Source organism: Egretta garzetta, unplaced genomic scaffold, assembly GCF_000687185.1.
Source record: "Egretta garzetta isolate BGI_Z169 unplaced genomic scaffold, ASM68718v1 scaffold94, whole genome shotgun sequence".
In the NCBI taxonomy this organism is placed as follows: Eukaryota; Metazoa; Chordata; class Aves; order Pelecaniformes; family Ardeidae; genus Egretta; species Egretta garzetta.
Genome location: NW_009259683.1, coordinates 2,376,734 through 2,397,358, shown reverse-complemented (window position 1 = coordinate 2,397,358; position 20,625 = coordinate 2,376,734). Strand labels below are relative to the sequence as shown.

The following is a 20,625-nucleotide window of genomic DNA, read 5'->3' as shown; positions in this document are numbered from 1 at the left end:
TCAGCGCGAAGACGGAGTAGAGCTGTCCTATATCATATCTCTGGACATCTACAAAGAAGAGAGAAGAACAAATTAAAAATTAATAATGTAGGTGTAATTCTTCTATTTTTCAAAAATGTACTCTTTGTACTTTGATTTTTTTTTTTAAAGCGCTGTAAAAGGTCAGCAGGTACCTGAGAAATGACCTAATCATAATTTTACGGTAACAAAAGGAATAAAGTACAGTTCACTTAAGTGCAGTTCTGCCTGCTATGGTATTTGTTACACTTCCTATAGCAAGGCAGTGCATTTAGCCATACCGTAAACAGATATTTATTCAAACCCAGGAAAGCCACACTATAAAATTTCTCAGAACTTAATTTTAAGTTCCAATTCACCTTACCATCCCAATTATTGCATTTCAATAATTATTATTTGCCAAAAAAAAAAAAAAAAAAAAGAAGAAACTCAAGGTATTGCCCTAGCTGAAAATCTCTATGCTGTGTAGGCTCCCGAAAGTCATACTTCATTTAGGTAACTTCTCATGTGAGTATCTCCAACTTTGTGCATAGTAAATTAATCTTTTCATTTCCTAATTGAAGTAGTAATGTTTCTTTAAATTATTTCTGTGTTCCCCTAGTAACTATAATAAATAAGTTCATAAACACCCTGTGAATGTTGCAAAAACCAAACCAAGCAATAGACAAAACCAAAAATATAGCAACAGAAAGACTTCTAAAGAAATATGCTCATGAGAAAGAATAACTTTCCTGCTCTACGGAACTATGTTTTAGGACAGAAGAATGCAGAGGAAAGACTAGAGGTGTATACAAAATCAGTATGTACATATAAAAATTTGCTAAAATAATATCTGAGAGCCTGTTCCAACAGTGAAAGCCTACAGTTATTAGAAGCAGGGGTTGCAAAAAGAAACAGTTTTTCTTAAAATTTCAGAACAATATTTAGTTTCTTGTTTGTATATCATTAGCCTCAAAAAGCTAAAATCTTTGACAGAGAGACAAAAAGAAAATGGTCTTTTTTTTTTTTTTTTTTTTTTTTTTTTTATTATTGAGGGGACAGACAGTGGAAAAAAGTAGCCAAAGGATATAGATCCTGAACACCCTGAAAAGATGATCTGCCACTGGGCATGTTCCTTTTATTGGTTACCAAAATTAAGCAGCAGTGCAGATACATCATCCTCGACGTTATTACATTAGAAATTAAAAGCAGGAAAAGACTTGTATAGATTAAGGACATGAAAATACACAGCTGGTATATGCCTCAGAGGGCATACAGCCACTTCCACTGAATGTAAATGTTAAAAAATGTTAAATGTTAAAAAAAAAGTTTAAAAATCTAAAAATGTTACAAAATGTTAAATATTGAAAAAGTGTAAAAATAATAATAATACAAAAAATTTGTAAAATATGACCAGATCTTCCAGTGACATTTTCATAGCACAGTAATATTTTTAAGGAACATGACTTTTAAATAACTTTTGGTGACTTTCCTGTACTGTCAAAATCCTAGTGCAGATGATATTATACTGGTTTAAAACATTTGTTGTCAGACTAATTTACTACCTTTAGTGCATAGATTTTTACAGCTATGAATTGGAAGTCATAAGAGGAACATTTTCTTCTCTGTGATTAAAACTGGGCTGACACTAACAGCAGTGAGAATTCAGCCCCCAAGATTCATGAATGAGAACAAGAATGGAGACGGCAAGGACATCAGTATTTCAAAAGAAACACACAAAGAGAAAGCCTGTGACAGGCAAGGCAAATGTAATTAAGTCTGCGGTCATGCAGTTGTCTTTTTATATTCATACTGAATAACTTCAAGATCAGAAGTAATCTTAGCTTGCTGAATGCCCAATATTGTTTTGTGAAGCTCTTCATTACTGGAACAGCATTAACCAGGGGCACAATGACAGTGAGCAAGAATTTTGTTAGTAAATAATAGAAGACAGTTCATATAGCACATGCTGCTCTTCAGGAGGGTAGGTGTTTTTGTTAGAACTCTGAAGGATGAAAGCTAAGAATTTATAAAACTGCTCTGTGAGACTGAAGTCTTTGTAGCAAAGCTGGTTAGATGGCAAAGACTCGGGACATGTGACAAAGCTAGGTACAGTCTAATGATGAAGGTAGTCAGTTATGGAGCTGTATTATGGAGGGTCTGCATTAGTATTTTGGTTTAGATCATGAGTGCAATTTTAGAGAATCAAAAAGTTATTCCTATTGATTGTGCTTGGTTTCCTAGCAGTCTCGGGCACACAAACTGGATTCCCTCAGATGAAACTAAACCAGGAGAGGTGCTCCAACTAGTTACAGCTGTTCAGTCCACAGTGCCATGCTAGAGTGAGTCTGAAACAACGTCCTCAAGCTCTAAAATATGTATAGGAAGGATATTTTGTCTTCAGCACCATCTATGGCTTTCTATATTTTTATTCCTATTTGCAGTACTATGTCTTCATGTATACACAGCTTTAACCTATCTATCCAGCAGAAAAACATTGCTCTTCAGTCAGAATTCACCCAGCAGAGGAAGAAATAGTTTGCCAGATTCAGTCCCCTCCTCATTCTATTTAATCTGTTCATTATTAATCCTCTTCCTGCCCCAACATTCACAAAAATTATTCCATCAACAGAACCGTCTGTCTAAATAAGTGTGAGGACTAAAGTAGAAAAAAAACAGCATTAGTTCTTGCCTGTATATTAGTATGTCATATTTCTTTAAACGTTTTAAAAAACAAATGGCTTCCTTGGACAAAATGTATCTGTATGATCAAATTATTGTTTTGTCTCATTTCATATTTTTTTCTCTTTTTCAGAATGTTTTTGTAGATAAACCAGCATTTCCAGAATACAAAGTTTCAGATGCAAAAAAGTCCAAATTCATATTGTTGCATTTTAGCACTTTTAAAGCTGGCTGGGACTGGCTTATTTTACTGGCAACGTTTTATGTTGCTGTGACTGTACCTTACAACGTTTGCTTTATTGGCCATGATGAGCTGTCTACAACTCGAAGCACAACTGTCAGTGATATTGCAGTGGAAATTCTTTTTATCATCGGTAAGATGTGTTTGGGGTTTGTTTGGGATCTCGTTTTCTGATATTTAAGGTTTTCACAGAATGTATAATATAGAAGACAAAATAATCATCGCTTTCATGGTTTTAAAGAAAATAAATTTTAGCTGTATAGATTTGAGATTTTATCTGAACTTTAGGTTTATTTTTCTTTTTTAACTTTAAATTGACTCAGGTAGTCCTGCTGTTATTCAAAAGGGACCTTAAGGAAAGCTGAAAACCATTGTTTTACCCTGTGGATACCTAAAACCTTTCCAGTGTAGGGATGTGCCCTGAAATTACTTTAGTGGTGTTATTTTCCCCCAAGTTTTTATTGTTATAATACCACTCAGTGCTGTTACACTGACAAACCATAGCTCAGATCTGTTGACAATATGCTGGTGGAGAAGATATTATTTTAAAGAAATAAGCAAAGCTGAGTATGTATTTCTTGAATACAAAAAGGCTTAGGATGGGTTCTAAGAGAAAAAGAACAAAAGAATAAAATCATCCTCAGATTTGAAACTTCTTTTTCTACTTTTCTTTTTTTCCCCTGAAAAAAATGTAGCTTAATTCATACATTAAAAACAATATTATGATCTTCTCTAAGAGAACCAAAGACAACTAAAACTTCTTAAACACTAAGCAACAACAGAATGTCTTTAGTTTAACAGAAGATTTTCTGATGAATATTTTGAAAAGTTTATTCCATTTCTCTGCCAGCTTTGCTGTAGACAGTAAGACTAGTAGGTGATGTGGCTGATGGTAGAATCAAATGTCATGATGGATAAATATTTGTGTTTCCTCCTTTGGACATTGATTTTCCATCAGGTTTAAGGTCTAATTTTCCCCTTTTATGTTCACTATTAGATCTTGGTGGACTCTTTCATTGTAATGCAAGCAATCCACGTTGAATGATACTCAAGCACTGCAGTAAGAAAACTATGTTCTGCAGTGCAGATCATGAAGAATCATCTTTTGACTTGAGTAAAAAGAGCAAGGCTATGACTCTAGTCAGTCATAAATGACTGTGCATTCCATTTTAAGGAATATAAAATGAAATAATTCCACTTGATCTACCTGGGTGTCTTTATAGAAACAGTAGAGTCAGGGTTAAGATATCTTGATAATGGTTGTATCCTTCACCCCACACTGGTGTAGATAACTGGTTTGTGTTACGAATGTGGTTATGAGAGTCTGAGCACAAGAGAGTATAATCTGTATCTTAATGATTTATGTGCTATAGTATTCATTTGAAGCAAGACATATGGTGTACTGCTCAGTGCTACTTTTGTGTTTATATCTTTTGCTGGAAATATAGAATTATTATATCAGTAAGTCAAAAGCAATTGGATCTCTATGATCAATAGAGTTGCTGGGTAAGAAAAACAAAAGAAAGAAGATTTTCTGTAAATTTTGCTTCATATTTTCTGGTTAGACTTTTAGATCTGTCATCCAGGAAATCAAACGATGGTTGTAACTAAACACATTCAAAGAAAAGTGTATAAAGTACTAGAAAAATCTTTGCATAGTTATGTTACTGGAAATTGCAAACGCTGTGCTGTAGCATACCTATATTCCTCCCCCACAGTTTCAATAATACCTCTATTTTCCCCAAAACAATTATTTCTAAAGTTATTATCCATTTTTTAAATTTGTGGCTCTTAGGAAAGCTTTATGGAGTATTTTCAGGAGATTCTCATACTGCATTTATATCTCTGCAGTGAATTTAAAGAAAACAGTGTGTTTATAGTCACCTCTCAATGGTCACTTGTCCGTTAAAATATTGAACGAATATGTCTCAGAACATGCGTAAGATTGACAGCATACACAAATTTAAGCATAAGTTTCAGGGCATTGTTGCACTGTGACTCTGACAAGCACATTTTGATGGATGATCTATGTGCATTGAGAAAAGTCAATGAGAGGCGTTGAGTAAAATTCTTTTTATGATGTTGTTGCCTCAGAAAGTCAGTGGGGAGATCTGTCTGAGATGGGGTCTTCAGCTGTATTACAGCTTTGTAATCATGGATTGAGGTATTACAGCTCTAAGACTGGAGAAAAAGAGTCTATCTGTTGATTTAATTTGAATTTCTCAGAACATAGAATAATAGTCTTTTTACGCACTAACTTGCATAAACTCTTATTTAGACTTAACTAAGACTGGAGAAAAAGAGTCTATCTGTTGATTTTATTTGGATTTCTCAGAACATAGAATAATAGTCTTTTTACACACATAACTTGCATAAACTCTTATTTAGACTTAAGGTCTTCATTTTTAGATGTGTTATGAAAGGGAGCAGAGACTTGACAATAAAAGGGAGAAATGTCTACTCATCAGTTCAAGGGAAATAATAGGGTAGAGGCTAAGGGTTTCCTTTAAACAGAAGAGTTTGAATAAATCTAGTAGCTAAAAAAAATCTTTTAGGCTTATCCAATTTGTGATTCAGTATATGCTTAAGCATGATAAAAATACATATGGAAGTGTTCTCCTGACTTGGGGTGCTTATAAGTAGGAATGTTGATCTGAATTAAATTGCTTATGAGAAAAGAGCACATCTAGCTAGAGGTTTGACTGCTTTAGCCTTTAAAGTTCTCTAAAGCATAAGTAGAAGATAAACCATAATAATAACCCAGTTTAAGATGTCTCTTGGGAAGAGGTTAGAGAGGGAAAATAATTAAAGCTTCTCAAATTAAGTTAAAGGTATTTTGCACTTAATGTTTCTTGTATATGCTAGTGCTTTGATGACTTGCGTGATGGGATGTTTGAGTGTACTTTCAGATCTCTTGTCCTCTGTAATGTGTACAAACCTTCTCTAACATTCTTCTGTAACTAAATCTTGTGTTTCTTCTGTCCAATGATAGTTGAAAAATAGTTTAGCTTTAGAGTTTTTTGATTGTTGTATGTATCTTAAAAACACAAAGAGTGGGGAGAAAAACTTTTTAACAATAGTGTATTTAAGCAAACACATTAAAAATTTATCTTAGAAAGCATTTCATCCTGTGATGCACTATTTACTTCAAAGTTTATGCCCCTTAATTTGCATAGGCCATAGCTGGGCCCTTCATTTGTAGATAGGTATGTCTGGGTGGTTAAAGTTTCAATACTTCTGAGAAGCATAATGAAACTTAATTGCTTTTCAATAATATTTCTAAAGTAAAGTTTTCTCTCTTTTGGAGAGAAAAGCTGTGAGACCAATTCATTCCACTTTATCAGCAATAACCTCCTGATTGCATAACTTTTACTCTATCAAAACTATCCTGTGTAGTGCTTTTCTTTCTGTAACTGTTTCACTCTAGTTTTCAGATATTGTCTGTCTTTTTTTTTGCATTTTTAAAACATTATTGAACGCCTTAATTGAAGGAAGTAACATTACCGAAAAAAGTTATCAATACTTCATTGTTAAATACTCAGACTGGCTCACAGGACTATTTGAATAGCATTTCTTCAACAGGAGCTGAAATCAATGCGATGGTTCAGAGAAAATACATGTAAGCTTTCAGGGTAATGGTAATACACTATTTGCTGGATAAGATCAAAGGTGTCTGAGTATTTTGTTTCCTAAGGTGCCCAGGAACAACTATAGAGAGAAGAGCTATAAAAATAAGTGACCTTTGACTTTTAATTTCAGTTTTCTTTTTGTGGATCATAACAGTTTCTAGTGCAAGATGAAGAACCCTGGCTACTAATTATAGCTGTAAAATTATACTCTTTATAAACATCCTGGCAACAGTAATTTTAAGTGATTTTCCACAACATACTCCTTTGCCTACCTGTGGAAAAAAAAACCCCATACCCATCCCTTCATACCCACATACAGGCTCATCTGAAGATTTTATCTATGGTTTGCACTTCCAAGAGAGAGAATTAATCATGACTGCTAAGATTTCTTCTCTTTGTCTGTGTATCTCTCTCTCGTTAAATACTATTTAACTATTTAACAAAGTGTTTTATCAGCAGTTTTGGTTTTTAAAAGCAGCATGTTTAGAAGTCCTAACACCGTGATTTGTGTTGTGTGATACTGTAGATTAAAGAGACTTGTTGGCCCATTAGTGTCTATCACAAATGTAAATGACTCAAAATCTTTCCAAAACTGTCTTAAATCCTATGAAGCTCTTGAGTCTCAGATGTTTAATATGTAGAGATTTAAAAATATGGTACAAACCTGGTAGAAATTCATATAATCATTCATGACTTGCACGGTCATTTAAGTGTGCATATTATTGTATTGAAAATAATATATCTTAAACAAAATGTATTTGAACCGGATGAGATAGTATCAAATGCTATAGATTTTATTAGGTTGCTTTAGATTAGAAGGTTTGTTTTCTTCTCTCATGCTTTTTTTCATTATTATGATGATTATAATTTCAGATCTTTGCAAGTGCACAGAAGGTCATGTAAAACAATATCTGTGTCTAGGGGACCACACACCTAAGAGGACTTTGCATTTTGAAAGGAACTGGCTGTGTTTTGAACCATATTTTAGAGTGTGCTTTCAGACCCTAATATGCTAAAATTGAGGTAGACACCAAGGGAGTGTCAAATAGTCTCTTTTGTAAAACAAGATTGATATGAACAAAACATGAAGCCAGATAGAGTGACAATGTTGATACACCTAGTATTAGGGAGGGAAAGTCATAATAAAAAATTGTAGATGGACTGTGGATTACCTAGTAATGTGAATAAACAGTACAAAATATTTATGTTGAACACAGTAATAAATTTCCTATAGATTCTCTGTCAAAGTGTCAAACTGAAGTTGGAAAGACCACTATATTGTTAGAAATATTTCCAATAGCCTTGTAAGGAGGACAGATGCTAGTTTGCACACAAGATGCTGTTTCCAAACACAAACATATCCCCCTGGGCATAAAGGAGACAACTATAAGGCACAATAATTTAGAAGTGATCATTTGCAAAGAAATATTTCTGTATCTTCAGGTAGATGCAGATCAATATTATGATAATGTAGGCACCCTGAAAATGGCTCTGCTGACTCCTTTTCATTTGCAGAGGTGTGATGTCATTGTTACACATCATTAGCCAGCTTCTCATAGCATGAAAAAATGTATGCTTGTAGATCTAACCAAAATCACTGCCCCAGATTGTTACTTACTACTCCTGAAGTGGGAGATACCTTACAGTTAAGGCAAGAAAACTTTTTATTCCTGCTCTTCCAGAGGCCAAAATGCACCACATTGACTTAAACTATTGTTGAACTGGATACAAGAAGGGATCTTTATGTATTGTGCCTTGTACTATCAAAGTTAAAGGTAAAATCCAAGAAACACGTACTTAAAGAAGTACTGAACAGGCACCATTCTGAAATCTGATTTTGTGAAGGAATACCTAAAACAAAGCAAGTGGATTATGCCAGATAAAGACCTTTTAAAAAACACATGTAAGATGAGATAATGGGAACCTCATGAGTATAGGCTGAAATATGGAGCATTTACCATATGTAATTCCTTACTATTCTGGGGAGAGCTCTGTAGGCAGCTTTATAGCTGGGTCGAGATATTCTGCATCTGTGCTTCTGGCAAATATAGTCACTGTTCCACTTCTCAGCTGTCCTAAATGAGTCTCTTCAGACAGATTATTTTACTTTCCTACTTCCTATTTCGCAATGAGACTTGTAACATCAGGGTGACAGGCTTCTGAGCACTTAAGAGTGCTAAAAGCACTTAAGAACTGACTCTTCTATTTTTTTTATCTGAGCTGTGGTGCTACTACAAAAAAAAAAAAAAAAAAAAAAAAAAGCTGTCTGACAAATCATTTGTTTCACCTATAGTCAGTCCACAGATTGGAAAATGCTGTGGTAGTAGATTTGTAGGAAATTTTCACTCTGCTATGTTTCATTTCAAAAGGCATACAAAGTTAAAATTACCCTGTTATACAGAGCATGACTGACTTGCATTATAGCTACAATCAAAGTTTGTATTTAAAATTATTGTCCTGTAACACAATGGTAAAACAACATTATATTTTTCAATAAGATTAAAGTCTCTTAATTTACCATCTAGGTAATTTCCAAGGAAATGCTTAGATGCTTAATAGTTTGCCATATTTTTTGTGTGCTTGTATGTGGTCTTTTTAGTGGGTTTTTTTATTATTATTATTATTTTTAGACCCCTAAAAAAGAGCTTCTTTGAATGGAGGTGTAATGTGTCTCTGAAGGACTAATTCTAATACTTTTGCTTAATTTTCTTCAATGGTCATGCTCTTCGATAAGATTTTTTTCCTGTTTAAGATGTGAAAGAGACCAAATTTTTCTACTTAACAAAGTGCCATCCTGGTGGTACAATGGTGGCTTTTGATATTCCTTTTTAGATTTCAAGTCCATTGGGATCTATACTTTGTATCTTGGGATACTTCTTTAATTTCTAGCAGTATAAAATTTGGGCTGGTTTCTTCCTTCTCGCTGTTACCTACATCAACATCTGAGATTTCAGTTATATCTAGTTTGATATGACCTTTCAGTTCATAAAGATTCTGATAAGAAAGAAAAATTTTAACTGTCTAGTTCAATCCTAAATATAAGACATTATATCCAATCCAGGCATTAGTATTAATTCCAATAAACTGTGTTTGGCTAAAGCATGTCTTCTTGAAGGACATCAACTGTGCTTTGCTGCTCCATTTCAAAATCAGATAAGAATTATCTACTGATTGCATCTGGGTTTTCTACAAGATTATTTATTGATTCTCTCATAATGGGATGCCACTAGTACAAAGGAACTGAAGCTGCAGATTAATGTTTCTTTACTAATTCATCTAAAACCGTAATTTTCCTTCATCCTGGCTACCAGTGATTTCCTTCTCTTTCCCAAACAGGTCTGGGTTTTCACATCAAATTTTCTGTAGTTTACATTGATATTTTCTTAGTATCTGTTCACCATTTGTTATATCTCTCTTAAAAAGACAAAAAAAAAAATGCTTTTCCTTCAGCAGCTGCAACAGGCTGTTATAAAGACTTACTATTTTATTATATCTTATTGTTTATATGCTATATATTTTATTATAATTTTGTATTTATTATATAAAATCCCTACATTTAGGGGATTATTTTTTCTTGTACGCTTTATTTCACTTCATAATAGCCCAGTTTCCTAAGCAACAGATGTAAAATAAACATTACTTTCCTATGTAAACTCAGTATCATCTCCCTTACCTTATCATGTCAGCATCTAAAAGAAAATCATCAAGCTAATTGTGGTAATAGACATTTTGAGGGGATATGCTGAGTTGAAAAATCACACTTCCATTTGAATAAATTGCTCCTAGGAGATTTACTAGGAACACCTATGTTTATAGCTACAGTAGACTAGAAAAAGAGAGTTTATACAGGGACAGATAAATTGTTCTTCAAGTAATATAACACTAATATTTCCTGGAATCTTTCCTAAAAGCTCTCTGGCCAGATTCTAATACCATTATCCATATATAATTAAATAACATTGGCTCAAATAATCAGATAGATCAAAGAGCTTGGACTTTGGGGAAAGTATTGCTAACTAAAGACAATCAATGTAAAATCACATAAAGAAAGATGGAAAAAAAAAAAAGTAAAAGAAGAGCCAGTCATTATCTAGAAGAGGGAGGTGGTGTAGGAAGCTGTATGCTCTGAAAATCAATGGGGTTAATATACCTTAATCACCTCACTCTCAAGCACAGGATTGAATTATTGTAGTCTAATAAGAAATCATGTATCACCCAATCCCCTTGTTACTGATTATATGTATACTACTTGCCCTAAAGGTGCAGGATTTTTCAACTTCATTTAGTTCACAGTAAAAGGGTAAACTGAGTTATATTACCTAGCATTTGCTGCAGTCTAAAAGTGTGACGTGGGTAGTTACTGAATCATCTGACTAATCCTGAATTGTTATTCTGCTGTAGCTTGATCATATGTCTAATCCCAGCAGGATTTATTTTTTAAAAATCAAGCCTAAAGAGAAAAAAAAATGGCATGGGAAAATCAACTGTTTCAGGTAAAATAATACTGTTTATGGGTAAAGATGGTTACCAGATAAATTTTTACCTCTGGATTATCTTTTTTTTTTTTCTTTTTTTAACAATGATTAGAAATTCAGATTATACAAAATGCATATTGTGCTTTCAAAACTGGAAAAGGAGTATTTTTCTGGAAAACATCTCAATGATAGGATCATTTGGTGAATATCAGTTTATGGTTTTCATTCTTCTTATATCACTTAGAATTGCAACCTGCATTATGCACCAAAGTAGAACTTCCATTTTTTTAATGTCATCTTTTTCTCCGTTTGTTGAGCACCAGTTTAAATTAGTATTTTCATACTATTCACTGAGTGGGTGTGTCTGTGTGTGAATGTGAGCATGGCAGATACCTAGAAAGGGATGGCTTGGTAAAGGATGTGACATGTCCTACAGAGCTTTAATTCAAGAGAGGTCACCAAATGGTTCCAAAACCCTGTGGACTTGCTCAGGGCTCCCAGCTCATTTATGCCCAGCTATGAAATAAATTGTCTTATCATAGGAACTGAGCATAGCTAGGGTGTGGATTTTCATGCTGGAATCTTGTGAAAAGGAAAAGGGTCACTGATGGGTGAGTAAAAGCCATTAGATCACTCAAATAAGGAAATGAACGTTAGAGCTTTTCAGTTAGATCACAGTATTGGCTTTAGAAATTTTGAATGAAAACATCACAAAAGCATGTAGCCATGGCAACTGCAAACTTGGAAGACATTAGGGTAATGTTGGTCCCAGCCTTCTGATGTTTACTGCTGTGGATACTGTGTAGGAGCTTAATTGGAGCAAAATTTATAAATAAATTAGGAACTGCAACTGTATGTAGATTAACATTTTTTAATGTAGACACTTTCAGAGCTGAAACAACTGGGGTTTGGTTTTGTACAAATTCATTTTCTTTAATCTTCCAGTAACTTCATAAGAGTTTTAGAGATATCACATTTCTTACAAGAATTTTTTTTTTTAAAAAAAAAAGATATGTGCCCATATCTCATCAGTAGTGGAAAAAAAATATGCTGAGAGAATCCATGCAGGTTGAGCTAGTTAGCCATGGGATCCAACCAGAAAACAAATCAGAGTCATGGTTTAAGTTTGAGGTTGATTGTACCAAATGGTTTTATGATGTTTGTCAATCACTGTTTATTTTCTCTGCATGCATCTTAGGGACTTCTGGTTTATGCATCTTAGGGACTTCTGGACAAGGCTTCTGGTTTACCTCATGTGGGGTTGGTAGGGGAAGGTGGTGAGACTGCAGGCTAGACAGGAGGAGGATCAACACTGGAAAAGCAGCCAGGAACTGCATCACCAGGTGTGTGTGGTCAGAGGGTGTGAGGAGCAGTAGCCCATGTTCAGACACAACAGCATGGCAGTGCTGGAGGATGTGGGGTGAAAGCAGCAGCGTGTAAGCGAGAAGGTGGGGGGATAGGGAGGTAAGAGATTTGCCTAGGGAGACCGGGCAGAGCAGTCTTTCTTCTGATGGTGACTGGCCATTGAATTTTTCTTAATACAAAGTGACGCTGCATGACCTGGGTGTGGAAATTAGAGCTGAAATAACTGAAAAAACTGTTCTATTTAAATCCTGGGGAGGGGGTGGGGTAGTGTGTGCATACATGATGTGATGCCTTGTTCCAAATCTGTTGAAACAGGAGGTGCTGGGTTCTCCCTATTGAGTGCTGCCAGGTCAAACTCACCTTTGCGTTTAACAGCAGCAAAATTACTTGCTGCTTGCGGACTGATGCACTTTGCTTCTCTTAAGCTCACAGGCTCACCTGCACAGCAGTAAGTGGGAAAGGAGCAAAAGACTGCAACACAGGTCAGGGCTGGCTTAAAATGTATGGGTGTTTGTTAACAAAACAGGTGTATCTACAATAAAATACGGCACCAATCTGTGGAAAAAAGGCACCTTGTGGTTTATCTATGACTTAAGCGCCTTTCTTAAAGTTAATTGGATAGTCTAAACTTCATCTTTAATTCGTTTGAACTCTGACTTTTTGCTGTCTGATTTTAACCTAAATTGAATTACCTAACTTGAAATAAGAACCCAGCTTTTTTCACAGTGAAGACAAGAATACAGAGACTTCACCCTTTCCCTCCTCTCTACATTAAATATAAAGATGATACTTTAGATATATGTGTGCTGTGCTTCAGCACAGAATGTAGTGAGTCAACCAATTTGATACTATCTGCTGTTATTCCCACTTTAGTTTTAGGTAACTTTTTAATGGCATTGCTCATGTCAGAGATATTATTTACATCCCCTATTCTGCTTTCTGAGCATGTGGCATGATGTATGTAGCCTGCAAGATCATTTAAAATGATGCTTTTCCAGCCTGCATGGAAAAAATTTGCAGTGAGGCAACTTCAGAATTTTCTTCTGTAGTAATAATGCTTATTATTAATGATTTGTGTTATGGGAGCTACTGACACAGAAAGGAGATTGAAGTTCTTGTCCCACTCAGAAACAAACGTATCAAATTCAGCTTTAAGTATGAAGCTTACACAGGCTGAAGTTTGTTGTTAGAGCATACTCAATGATAATATATTCAAACATACACCTTGTAGGAAACTTTTGACCCACTAATTGTCCAAAGATATTAAAGTCACTTCATGTAAGCTTTAACAATCAGCTCAGAGATTAAATATTCCTCTTGCCTGTTTTGCAGCTGTAAACTGTAAAGTTTTTGCCCTTTCTTGTCTGGAATCTCCAGAGCTTTGCCATATTGATATTTGTGTTGAATTTTCAAATGTTTATTTGATAAGTTAGTGTCATAGGTAGGTAGAAGCTAGTGCACAGTGAGATTCACATGGTAAATATTCCATGAGTACTTCCAAAAATAGATAAATGTACATCTTTTTGATGTTTAACTACTCTTTATTGCCTCAATTTACTTACAATTCTAGTTGCTCAAAGTCTTAATGATAAGGAAAAATTTATTTTGAAAAAGGGGAAAAAAATTAATCTTCTACTTCTTAAACAACAATCCCCAAAAGACCGTGGAACATGTAATTCCTAAAAATAATTAACTCTCTCAGAAGAAATGGTCATTTCTCAATTTGTGTTAAAGGTTTTGTTGTCTTTTTAGAAGTTTATTGCCTCAGGAGTTCTGTCTTAGTTTTTTTTTTCCTTTACAGCTTTCTCAGTAAGTACTTTAGCATAGCAGTTAAGCTATAAATCAGGTTGCCCAATGAAGAAATTGTTTACACCCAAGTATAGTTCAGAAAGCTGTCAAGAAATAAAAGATGGATCACACTCACCTACCTCCCTCTGGATTTTTATCTAATGAGTTGGATGCAGAAAGAAGCACTTACCATTTCCTATTCAATTATATATATATATATACATAAGTTATCTGGGGCTGTTGTCCTAAATTGCTTTGATAAGAAGGCAGAAAGGGGTGCTGTGCAGAAAAACCTCTAATCTCTTGAATCTTGAACAGTGAATTCCATATGCACATTGATAAGCCATTGGTGTACTGGATGGCTTAGGGGAATTTAAAGCAAGCATTTATCTCCTTTTCTGTTAAAGCTTTAGTTGTTTCACAAATGCTAATGTGCAATAAGCAAGCAAATCCTTTTTCTAACTTTGATAACTACACACTGGAGGTTTCTGGGACAAATGAGAATAAGAGGTTTGAAAATACTAGTGATGTAAATATCCTTATCTTTCCTACCTAAATCAAGCAAACCTACGTGAAGTAGTTATGTACATGGCTGGTGCTACCATACTGATCTGTAAATGTGAATAGTAACCAACTAACTCTACTAAGCACCTGTGGAGCTGAACTGACCACTTTTCTCATTATGAACCATATGAAATCATGTTAATTTCACATTTTAATCGTATTACTGAAAATATCAGAACATTTTTGTAGCTTTAAGAATGCAGGGCCAGCTGGGACTACTTGATGATCTAATCTAAAATTTTTATACCTCCAATTTTACTTATATGTTCTGTTCAGCCTGAGGATTTTGTTGAATGAAAACCACAGTTCTTAAAGAATGAACCAATTATAATCTGCAACACCTCAGTCTGTGGAACTGGATAGCCTTGGATACACGTCTAGGTCACTTTGTGTTAAGGCTTTGCACTAAATCTTGAAAAATTTGAAGGAACAACACTGTGCCAAAACAACAAGAACTCCCCCAAAGATTTCATTTCTTTAGGAGACTCAGCTCTGATGGGTAAAAGGGAGGAAATGACAGAGATCAAACCATCAGAAAAAAACATATATCCACTACTAGAATTGTATAAGTTAACTAGTATATGTCAAATGATCGTGGCAGGCTATCTAGCTTCAAACTGCAGAAGACACCATAAAACATTTCTGCCGGTGAAATCTGGGAAGTAATTCTTTTGCAGACCCAGATCTGAGAACTTGGAATTTGATCAAAATGCATCCTAAAGAAATCTTTTCTGATAGCTCAAAGGAATGATCCAACATGATCCTCCCTCTGTGCTGAGTCTCTCCCTGCCTCTCCTCTTTGCCCTCAGTAGTGTATCAGTAGGGAAAAAATTGCTTCCCGTCATCTTGTGTATAACGGCTAACAGGCTTGAAGGTAAGACCTTGCTTTACCAGGTCTTAGTGTAGCCTACCTAAAGAACATGTAGGGAGAAATGCAAATCAATCTTTTTTTCCCCCTAAAGCATGAAAATGAAGGGAAAACCAGAGTAACTCGATGCTGCAAAGGATGATCATGACAGTCAAGCCTTTCTTCTTCCTAGCACATCTACATATATATATTCACCTCGTGTACCTAAGTTACATGAGTCCACATATATAGGTGTCATGTGCTTGAACATAACTTAGATATCTTTAGTATGACATTATGTTATACGGTATAAGAGTGTTTAACATGAATCCAAATTATGTGAGTTCATCACCCCATTTGCTAAGCCACGTTTGATTTCCAAAATGAATTTATCTGAAGTCAGTGTCTCCCTGGTGCAGCCTCTTTTGCCTAAATAGCCTGTCAGTGGATGAAAACAAGTAAAAGCCAGTTCTACTGTTAGTATTCTGGAGCTGAGTAAACCAAGGAAGTTGAATTTATAACATCATGTAAAGTGAATTCCATGTAGTCTTTTAAAATTCTTCTTTGTCTTTTCATTTGTCTGGAGGTGTGGGTGCTAGAGTTGTATGGCCGTAGTTGTTTCACCAAAGGCACAGGTTATTCTTGGTTTTGCCACAGCTTTATACTAAGCCCATACTGACACGCTTAGCTATTAGAAATCTCTCTTGGTGGCATTGTTTTCCAAGCCAGAATCTTCCTTTCTACAGATTCCTTTTTCCTTCTTGGGTCTTAGATGTGTTTTGCCTATTATAATGGAGACATTGGACCCATTTTATATTTAGATTTGGATTGGACACAGTTGTCATCTTTGTTAAAAACTACTGTATCACTGTGAAATTAATCAGCCAAGATGAATCCTCTAGAAACAGTTTTGTTTGTAAACAAGCCCATAGTAACAACAGCAGAAAGCCAGGTTCAGCTTTTGTTTCATGTGTCTCTCATTCTGCTTATGTTCAAATTACAATGATACAAGAGCATTCAAATTACAATGATACAATTTGAGCACATCTAAGTATTCTGCAGCAATCAACTAGTTTGATCGCTGTATCAAAAAGACATTATTTTCTTAGCAAAAGACTCAGTGTGTTGATTTCACACCCTCCATGAACTTATGGCATTAGTTATACTTTAACATGTATTGTTGCTACTACATATTTAACATATATGCCAGAATGATCTGCTTTTCTTGTGATTAGTAAATTTGTTGTTTTCTGGATCAACAATTTTAGTGGTTCTCCTTGCCTCCCTCTTCCCCCCTCCCCCCCCAGTTATTTTTTGTGCAAAAGAGCATATATACATTGTTTGTCCCTGTTTCACTGCCAAAGTAGAACAGACATAAAAGTCAAAGACAGGATGAAATATAGCTGAAAAATCATTTCTACTATTCACATTGAAGAACTTGAAAATAGTACATGAAATATCAAAATGTTTTAGAACTGGAGCTATTAACATTTATTTCTTATAAAATTGTAAAAATATGCAGTGGAATTATCCTTCCTTTAAGGGTGAGGAATAAGTATGTGAAAAATATGCATATGGTAATTATATTGACTAAATGTACATTTGTCTTACTATGTGTTAAATAAAAGTCTAATTAATATTTTCTAGAAGCTGATCTATCATAGAAGTGCATCTCTGATTATGTTACAAAAACCTTAAGGAAAAACTAGGGAGATGAAACTGAAGCCTGATTGGGGTTTTTCAGTAAAGAGGGAAAAAAAAAAATCAAGTGTATATAATGAAACATGACTTATAACAGCTATGAATCTAATCAGATCCTTTTGTAGTTCAGAGCATTATCTAACATAATATGAGTTCACAAAATGGGTGTCTCAGTGCAAATCTTAGTAGAAGATATGGTAAAATTGACACTTTTGTAAAACTTTGTTTGGCATATGTTAGGCATATATGCCAAGACATAAGGCATACTTTGGCTGATGTTTGACAGTATTTTAGGCAAATATTCTTATGCCTTCTGCCCCAGAAATGTAGAGATCTTTAGCTCCAGTTCTTTATAGCTTCCATCATCACAGTGTGCAAGCACACATCACAGCAAACATGGAGGGAAAGCATCTCTACACTAAATGACAGAAAGTTTGATATTGCTGTTCTTAAGATGGAAAAGCTGTCATGGATACTGAGTGACTGCAACAGATTTTCTGCTCAAAGCTGGGTAAGAGTCAGTAATTCATTTGAGCTAGTCCATTATATTTAGGATGAAGTGTAAGCAACTGGGTAAACTTAGTAGGTGGACAGTTTTAATTTTGAAATCCCTTTGTGAGAACAATAGCGTGAACTCTGTTGTAGGACTTCAACAGTAATTTCTGCATGGATTCTGCGGCTGTTGTATTTGTGTATCTGTGTTCATAAGGTATGAAAAAGAAGTTGTTACAAAATACTGGATCTGCCTCGTCCAAACATAGTCAACACTAGCCCTAAGTATTTCAGTCCTGTAGGTACCATTCTCCAGTGTTACCCTGGTATAGCGAGAGTCTAACAATTTTCATTTCTACTGTTCTTTTACTACTTAAAGATTTTAAAATAAAATTCTGGAAATGAAAAATTGCTTTAATATAGACTAGTGGCAATCCATGTCCTCCCAATGAGGCAACATTTTCCATTGAGATTTTATAACGTGTCAGATTGGTTTATATCAAGTTGATTCATTCAGTTAAGATGAACCTGGTCAGATACTTTTTCTCTTGCTCTGCTTTACGGTGCTCTCCTTTACTACAAGTCTATGTGTTGGCTGTCCTCATTATACTAATAACATTGTTGAAAAGTGTTGTTTCCAAAGCCTTCTTTATTCGGAAGTAATGGCAGAGAAGAAAAAAAACTACAATAAAAAAGAGAGAAAATATGGGAAAAGGTGAAAAACTGTGTCCTCCATAAATGGGAAAATTCAGGAAAGGTGGAAAATACCTAACAACCAGAACCTAATAAAGTCCAGCTCATTTAAAGAGAACTGCATAAATATTTACTTATTCCATTTTCAGTGTGCATGTTCTATATAAGCATAAGGTTTTGATTTTAAAATTTTTTATTTTCAAGTAAATCATGGGGGGAAAAATCATTTTTTTTATGCTCATTTTTGCATTTTGCTGTCTAGGTTGTACAAAAGCTTGCAAATGGGACAAAGCTCAACTGCTACTCTTTCTATGGCTCTAGTGGTAGCAATGCTTTGTGTGTCATATTCTGGAAAACCTATCCTTCAGTTTTGCTTTCTGAGGGGAGTCTGTTCATATGCGCTGGTCTTTGCAGACATTTCTCATACACTGAATGAAAAATGAAGGATAAAAGGTATATCAGAAACTAGACATTCATTCTCATGTATGTATAGCAAGAAGAAAAGTCCTCAGACTGCATACAAAACCAAGAGCAGATAAATCTACTACTCCTTCTAGTAATCCTACTACCATCCACTTTTTAGTTCTAACTTGATTTGCATTAAAACCAAGTTACAGTACTACTACCGTTAATGTTCATTATGTTTTAATTATGAAGAGAAAAAAGTTGAGGTATGCTTAATTTTTAGGGCTTCATAACTTCCTTTTTTTCCAGGAATGTGCTGAATTGGAGTAGTTTTTACATAGCACACAAGAAACTAGCTGTGAGAAAAGGAAATATGTGCATCCAAAGAGAAAACAAATCCCTTGTACAGACTTCAACTATGAAATACTTATATTCTGTTTTTATTTCCACTTGCAAGGCAGACATCATCTTCCTATACCTTCACCCTGCTGGTGGATAAGAGGCTTAATTTCACTTGTAGGTGCTTCCACTTGGCATTTCTACCTCCCTTTCCCCAGAGGCTTTAGGAAACATCTGTTTGGGCAGCAAACACTTCCCAAACATCTGCATGCTCCACGCTGTATACGATGCAGAGCCAGACCCCAGCAGCTGCTGCTGCCACCTCCCTACAAGAGCAGTGTGTGGAAGAGACAGATGAAGGCATATCTTGTGCATCATCTAGCAGATAGCAAGGAGCTAGTGCTGCCATTACTGCCATAGACAGAGGCAGAGGGCACAGGGAATGCAGTTCCCTTTCTGTAACACTTGATAGTAGGCTACCTAGATTACAAATAACGCCGTTGACAAGTCTATTACACGCTGGACTAGCATCTAGAAAGCTGCCTCTCATAACTTGGATATTAAAGTCCACTGGCTTTCAGGCTGCCAAGATCATCACCCTGCAGTTGTTATGTTTTAATGAGAAAAAAGTTAATCACACTCTGAATGCCTTCCTAACACTTGGGATCACTTCTTTCTCTTTTATGAGATGGTCTTCAACATGAGGCATTAGAATTTGCAAGGCAGCAGGCTAATTATCTTGCTGTAAAACACCAGACTTGATGGTTGGCTGCACTCTTTTCTGACATTGTAGAAGTTATACAAGTAGTTCACACTAATGTTGGTAGAAACTGGATGCATAGCTCGAGGACAGATTATAGTCTTTGTCTTGTAGGACATGAAAATAATTGAGACTGTTGTCAAGACCTGAGCTTTTCTTGGAGTGTTAATGTGTTTTGGCAAGACATGTCAAAACTATATCTCATATTGAAAGACACTCACCCTGGAATGTTAGATAGGAACATGCAAAATGCACAAGCCACCAAGCAATTCATATCTCCACCATAGTCCAAAAGCCATTTGTTTCAAGTGAATTCAGCACTTTTCTGTTAATAAACAAGCAGTTATCCTTGAAGCTGACATTTTTTCTCTGTGCTGGACAGTTATTACTAAAAGAAAGTTTCAATTACACCTTTTAAATAAAGTAATGATATTTTATCTCAAACATAAATATGTTTATGTACAACAATCATACACTCATTTCTCGTTAAGAGAAATGTTGCACTGATATTTGGTATTGTTTAAAGGACAATGTGGGGTTTTTTTAAAAAAAAAACACAACCATTTTTTTCAAGCTCCCTTTGAAATCAGTGAGTTTTAAATGCTTTAAACATTCTTTTTACTTCTTACAAAGAATAATTTTGTGCA

General features: G+C 35.0%; 1 protein-coding gene across 1 annotated transcript in view; it reads left to right on the top strand.

The window, feature by feature from the left end:
- The window catches only part of KCNH8 (potassium voltage-gated channel subfamily H member 8), a 189,365-nt gene that overhangs the window by 93,622 nt on the left and 75,118 nt on the right, over window positions 1–20,625 (top strand). The window contains exons 4-5 of the mRNA XM_035894055.1: window positions 5–87; window positions 2,813–3,053. Of these exons, the coding sequence (XP_035749948.1) occupies window positions 5–87; window positions 2,813–3,053 (324 nt within the window). The remainder of the gene's footprint in view (window positions 1–4; window positions 88–2,812; window positions 3,054–20,625) is intronic.